At 41.7% G+C, this 7006-nt stretch overlaps 1 protein-coding gene across 1 annotated transcript in view; it reads left to right on the forward strand.

Moving 5' to 3' along the window:
- The window catches only part of kcnq1.2 (potassium voltage-gated channel, KQT-like subfamily, member 1.2), a 94724-nt gene extending 92929 nt beyond the window's left edge, over positions 1-1795 (forward strand). The window contains exons 14-15 of the mRNA XM_056272609.1: positions 12-176; positions 1558-1795. Of these exons, the coding sequence (XP_056128584.1) occupies positions 12-176; positions 1558-1795 (403 nt within the window). The remainder of the gene's footprint in view (positions 1-11; positions 177-1557) is intronic.
- The last annotated feature ends 5211 nt before the right edge of the window (positions 1796-7006 follow it).

The following is a 7006-nucleotide window of genomic DNA, read 5'->3' on the forward strand; positions in this document are numbered from 1 at the left end:
TCCCGCTGGAGTCTCGGAGCGATTGATAGCGTTTCCAAACCCTCACAGGTGCTGGAGTGGCAGTGGAGCGCTGGAACACGGTTTGTTGTTTCTGGAGCGTCGGAGAGGAGAGGAGTGTGGCTGGACTCCTCACAGCTGACACTTTCAGGAAACACTCTTTCAGGGCTGGAAGAGAGGTAGAGAGAGAGAGGGAGAGGGAGAGAGAGAGAGAGAGAGAATAGGAGAGAGAGGTAGGGAGGGGTAGAGAGGTAGAGAGTATAGGAAAGAGAGAGAGAGAGAGTGAGAGGTAGAGAGAGAGAGAGGTAGAGAGGAGTAGAGAGTATAGGAAAGAGAGAGAGTGAGAGGTAGAGAGAGCGTGAGAGGTAGAGAGAGAGAATAGGAGAGAGAGGTAGGGTGGGGTAGAGAGGTAGAGAGTATAGGAAAGAGAGAGAGAGAGAGTGAGAGGTAGAGAGAGAGAGAGAGGTAGAGAGGAGTAGAGAGTATAGGAAAGAGAGAGAGAGAGAGTGAGAGGTAGAGAGAGAGAGAGGTAGAGAGGAGTAGAGAGTATAGGAAAGAGAGAGAGAGAGAGTGAGAGGTAGAGAGAGAGTGAGAGGTAGAGAGAGAGAGAGGTAGAGAGGAGTAGAGAGTATAGGAAAGAGAGAGAGTGAGAGGTAGAGAGAGAGTGAGAGGTAAGAGAGAGAGAGGTAGAGAGGAGTAGAGAGTATAGGAAAGAGAGAGAGTGAGAGGTAGAGAGAGGTAGAGAGGAGTAGAGAGTATAGGAAAGAGAGAGTGAGAGTAGAGAGAGGTAGAGAGGACTGGAGAGTATAGGAAAGAGAGGTAGAGAGGAGTAAGAGAGAGTGGTAGAGAGGGCTGGAGAGTGTGAGAGAGGTAGAGAGTAGGAGAGAGGAGTAGAGAGAGGTAGAGAGTATAGGAAAGAGAGAGAGAGTGCTAGAGAGGGCTGGAGAGTAGGAGAGAGAGGTAGAGAGGAGTAGAGAGAGGTAGAGAGGAGTAGAGAGAGTGGTAGAGAGGGCTGGAGAGTATGAGAGAGGGAGAGAGGAGTAGAGAGAGGTAGAGAGTATAGGAAAGAGAGAGAGAGTGCTAGAGAGGGCTGGAGAGTAGGAGAGAGAGGTAGAGAGGAGTAGAGAGAGGTAGAGAGTGTAGGAAAGAGAGAGAGTGGTAGAGATGGCTGGAGAGTATGAGAGAGAGGTAGAGAGTAGGAGAGAGAGAGGTAGTGAGTATAGGAAAAAGAGAGAGAGAGAGTGAGAGCTATAAGCTATCTGGGCATCGACATCAGCGCTTCGGGACGCTTCGGTCTGGCTGTTAAAACACTCAGTGAAAAGGCTCGGAGGGCTTTTTATGCTATAAAGTCACGATGCGGGCACTTAAAATTACCCATTAAAACCTGGATCAAATTATATAATTCAATAATAAAACCAATTATTTTATATGGATGTGAAATTTGGGGACCAGTACAAAATTTTAAAAATTGGGATAAAACACCAGTAGAAAAATTACAATTGGAAATTGCCAAAAATATATTTTAGGGGTTCACCGAAACACATCCACTGCCGCCTGCAGGGCTGAGCTAGGCCTGTACCCGCTGAACATCGAGATCCAGAAGAGATGTGTTCAGTTCTGGCATCACCTCCATCAGTCTGATCCAGAGTCAGTCCAATATAAAGCCCTCCTCGCCAATGAAAGCTCAGCAGAACTGAGCGACACTGTCAAAATGTCCTTCTTACTGGGAGAAGATGTTAATACAGGTGCACTAGCGGCTAAATATGTGCTAGCTATTCACAACGCCAGAGACAGCTAATTCTCCAGAGTGATCAAATGTATTTATTTATCTATTTATTAAGATAGATTGTGTTTATTTATCTATATATTTACAATGCTACATATGACATGATTTATACATATATGTTCACTGTTTGTTTTATTATTTATATTTAATATGCTTTGGCAACATTGTGTTACACAGTCATGCTAATAAAGCTAATTTGAAATTGAAATTGAGTGCTAGAGAGGGCTGGAGAGTATGAGAGAGGTAGAGAGTAGGTGAAAGAGGTAGAGAGAGGGGTAAAGAGAGGCAGAGGGGGTAGAGAGAGGTAGAGAGGGCTGGAGAGTATGAGAGAGGTATAGAGTAGGTGAAAGAGGTAGAGAGAGGGGTATAGAGAGGCAGAGGTGGTAGAGAGGGGTATAGAGTGGTATAGATTGGGAGAGAGGGGTAGAGAGAGGGATAGAGGGGTATAGAGAGGTAGAGAGTGGGATAGAGGGGTATAGAGAGGTAGAGAGTAGGTGAGAGAGGGGTATAGAGAGGCAGAGGTGGTAGAGAGGGGTATAGAGTGGTATAGATTGGGAGAGAGGGGTAGAGAGAGGGATAGAGGGGTATAGAGAGGTAGAGAGTGGGATAGAGGGGTATAGAGAGGTAGAGAGTAGGTGAGAGAGGGGTATAGAGAGGCGAATAGAGAGGCAGAGGGGGTAGAGAGTGGTATAGATTGGTAGAAAGAGGCAGAGGGGGTGTAGAGAGTTGGGTATAGAGAGGTAGAGAGAGGTAGAGAGAGGTAGAGATTGGTAGAGAGCCAAACAAGACCACCCTTGTGTTTCTATGACACTTCTATCCGGACATATAGAGGGGTATAGAGAGGTAGAGAGTGGGATAGAGGGGTAGAGATAGGTAGAGATAGGGGTAGAGAGAGGGGTAGAGAGAGGGGTAGAGAGAGGGCAGAGAGCTGGAGAGAGAGGAGAGGTTCCATGTTGGAACAGGAAGGGGCATCCCCAAACTGGGAGCATGAAATTGTCCAAAATGTCTTGGTATGCTGAAGCATTTAGAGTTCCTTTCACTGGAACTAAGGGGTCAAGCCCAACCCCTGAAAAACAACCCCACACCATAATCCCCCCTCCACCAAACTTTACACATGGCACAACCCAGACTCTTACGCCACTGCATAAGATGCCTTGCATTGCACTTGGTGATGTAAGGCTTGGATGCAGCTGCTCGCCATGGAAACCCCTTCCATGAAGCTCTACGCTCTTGAGCTGATCTGAAGGCCACATGAAGTTTGGAGGTGTGTAGATATTGACTCTGCAGGAAGTTGGCGACTTCTGCACACTGTGAGCCTCAGTGATTTTACGTGGCCATAATTGCTCAAATGAATCAGTATTTTGAAATGACTCATGAAATGACTCAATACTCAGAGTGAACCGATTTGCTCAAATGACAGATTTTTTGGACTTGATTTAATTAAATCTTCAAACAATTTGCTCATATGAATGATTCTTTTGAACTGTTTGATTAAATCGAACTGTCTGATAACTACAATTTGCTCATTTGAATTGCTGTTTTGAACTGGTTTATTTAAATGACCCATCCGAACAATCAAATAGTATTTTGGACAGATTTATTTAATCAAACCCTCCGTTGCTTTAATGAAACAATATTTTGAACCGGTTCACTAAATTGAACATCTAAAAGAACCCGTTTACTCAAATGGATCACTATTTTGAACAGTTAGATTAAACTGAACTGTTCAAACAAAGCATGATTCAGTGTTTTGAACTGGTTCAGTAAATGGAACCATCTCAACAAACCTGTTTGTTCAAAGGAATCATTTGTCTCAGCACTATCATTTAGCTGCACTAAAAAAGCAGCTTGGATAGTTAAGCTGCTCATCCATGGCTGTCAACACCATCTTATCAGCCCGCTTTAACCTTTCTTTCTCCTCTCCTTCATCCAAGATGTCACTCTTTAAACCCATCTGTCATTCTCTCCATAATATATTCCTCAGTGTTTATGGACTAAAATCTGACAGGAGTGAAAACGCAGATGTGAACGTGGTGTGCGATCAGCCTCCGACTGTTCCTTGGCCTGCAAACACTCGTTTAGCAGAGATTTTTGCTCAAACACAGGGATGGATGGAAATCTTGGCCGTCCTGACCAGACAAAACGATCATTTAGAAGATTCACCTAGAGCGTTGAGCGCTCTGTTTGCATAGCTGCTCTCTTTTTATGTCTCTGTGTGTGTGTGTGTGTGTGTGTGTGTGTGTGTGTGTGTATGGATGTCTTGGGCATTAAAATGAGTAGTTTGTGAAGGCCTGGCCTGGGTAATTGGCACCGTGTGTTGGATGAAGGTCGTATGAAGACTGCCTCAGAATCCCAAGTAGGGATGGGAATCGTACGAAAAAGAATGATTATGCCTCCGAGTTTGTTCTTGATTGCATTTAACTTGTAGATTCAATAGTGCTTCAGCACAATATAGCTCTCCAACCCTGTGTGACTTCCTTTCTTCTGTGAAACACTGAAGGAGATGGAAAAGATAAATAAGACTTTTTTTTTTTTTTTTTTAGGGGGGGACTATCCCTTTAAACTTTTCAGCTTTAATTATGAGTGTTATGGTGTAACACTCTCCCAGTAGTTTGAATTTATTTACTTCAACGTGTCCATTCAGCTTTACATCGTATGTGACTGTTACAGCGTAGTCATTTTTTAAAGTTATTTTTTATAATAAAAGAGTAAAAGAACATTTCCACTTTAATTGTTTAATTTAATTATAATTATGAAGTTGTTTATGTGAGTCAAATGCCATTCGGAAAATTTAACTGGTTCTCAATAAGAACTGGTTCTTTATTCTGAGTCCTACATGAATTCATTCATTCATTCTTTCTTTCTTTCTTTCTTTCTTTCTTTCTTTCTTGCTTTCTTTCTTTCTTTCTTTCTTGCTTTCTTTCTTTCTTTCTTTCTTTCTTGCTTTCTTTCTTTCTTTCTTTCTTTCTTGCTCTTTTAACCAGTTCCCAATCCACGTACAAAATTTCCCAGATTGAGCAGTCAGTTTTTTATTTTATTTTATTTTATTTTCAACATTTTAATTTTAAATTTACGTATATAATGATAAAAAATTTCAAAAATCTACCAAAAGCATAGTCAATTGATTTATTACATTTTTTTCAATTTTATTTTTATTTATTTTTATATATTTTATATATTTTTCTTTCATCAACATTTTAATTTAAAATGTACATATACACTGATTCAAAAGTAAAAAAATCTACTGATTGCTTAGACCATTTATGTCAGCTATCCGCATCAATGCGTTCACTTGTTTATTTACATATATTCACATGTGGCCATATTTGTACTTGTCCTCATAGATTACATTTACATTGAATCATTTAGCAGACGCTTTTATCCAACAAATGAGGAGAGCAATAAAGCAATCAAACCAGCAATAGGGCAGCAATATACAAGTGCTGTGACTAGTGCCAGTTAGTCTAGCACAAAACTCTTATTTTTAATAGATATATAGAATAGTAAGTGTGTATAGCTTACTAGGGCTGTCACTTTACGTTCGAAAATCGATTACACAATCGATCGGACCAACCAACACACGTTTCGAAAACGAAAATAGGGAATCGATTTTAACGGCCTTTTTTAACCAACAATGTGTTTTAGGTGGACAGATCAATACAGCACACAGAACATGTAGGATGCTGGAAAATAACAATGTCTTTTCTGCTCACCAAATGCTTTTTAATATTCGCTATTGCTTCAGTGCAAGTGAACAAGCGCGCCGTTATTTGTTGCGTAGTGACGTGTGTGTTCAAGTAAGCCAGAAATGCGCAGATTCTGCAATACACTGTATTTAATGTATCATGAGGACTCACGAGTTGCGTATTTGCGCAGAGTTGGCTTACATGAACTTCCCCAGCAAAGCGAGTAAACATAGAAACTAGGCAAATTGGCTCGTGGTTCATTTTTACCCACATTTGGCGGGTCGAGAGTGTTAATCTCAATCCCTGAATGTTGCGCTCCTGTTTGTCATTGTGCTGAAACTTCACGCCAATAAATCATCAGAAATATTGCTGACTTGTGCGTCTCAAGCGCCTCTTTACGCTCGTCCTAATGCCTGTTAGGTGTCCGTGGATTTGCCTGTATCTGGTGTTGGAGATGGAAACGTCTTTAGACATGGAAAATCGATTTTAACATCGATTCAATGAACACTTATGTCTCAAAAATCGAACAGGATTTTTTCACAAAAGTGACAGCCCTATAGCTTACAGGAATGGATTTACATGACAGAAAACTAGTTCTTCCATTTAATAGCAATTTGTGTGTGCACGCAACCGTATTGAGCCCTCCAAACAGGCCATATTCTGCTGCTGTGTGAATGACACACTCAGACACACACTATAGGCCACTCAACCTCCCCCAGTCACAAACAGCCTCATTCAGAGTGAATGGCACGTTCCTAATCAGCGGAGTCTACTTGAGCCACTGAGCTGTTCCACATGTGCAGGACGAGCCTCAGATCAAGCTAGAGAAGGACAAAGCCTCTTTCTGCACACAGGTGTATGCGAGTGAAGTGTTCAAGCGATCTGCCCCTCTCCGAGCGGGACGCCTGAGTGAGAGTCTTTGTGCTGATGCAGCGTTTGCCACGTCTGGCACTTGCTCTGTTTGTTTACGTCTGGATTGTAATTGAAAAGGCCGTTTAGGCCGGTCAATCGTTACGCACACGCAGTGTTTGTGCTTCAAAAATCTGTCATAAATATGGATTTCCAATGGGAAAGAAGGGACACACAACCTGATACATGTTAATTATACTCTTCAACTTAATTCTTAAAACATTTGGCTGTCATGGTGTGATGTGTATGTGATTTCTGCTTGAAAAATTCAAGGGAGAAAAACGTTTTTACCTTAATTTATTTAATAATATTTTAAAATAGTAAAGGCCTTTTCCGAAGACATGTAATTGGTGTTTGGTGGGTTTAGGGCATTTTAGGGTGTTGTGTGGTAGTTTTAGGGCATTTTAGTTTTTTTTTTTTTGTGGGTTTTGGGCAGTTTATGGTGTTGTGGATGGTTTAAGGTCATTGTTAGGCTGTTGTGAGTGGGTTTTAGGGCATTTTAGTTTTTTTTGGTAGTTTTAGGGCATTTTAGGGTGTTTTTGGTGGGTTTTGGGCATTATAGGGTGTTGTGGGTGGTTTTAGGGCATTTTAGGGTGTTGCGTGGTAGTTTTAGGGCATTTTAGGGTGT

Source organism: Rhinichthys klamathensis, unplaced genomic scaffold (assembly GCF_029890125.1).
Source record: "Rhinichthys klamathensis goyatoka isolate OS25496 unplaced genomic scaffold, OSU_Roscu_1.1 h1tg000341l_1, whole genome shotgun sequence".
Lineage (NCBI taxonomy): Eukaryota > Metazoa > Chordata > Actinopteri > Cypriniformes > Leuciscidae > Rhinichthys > Rhinichthys klamathensis.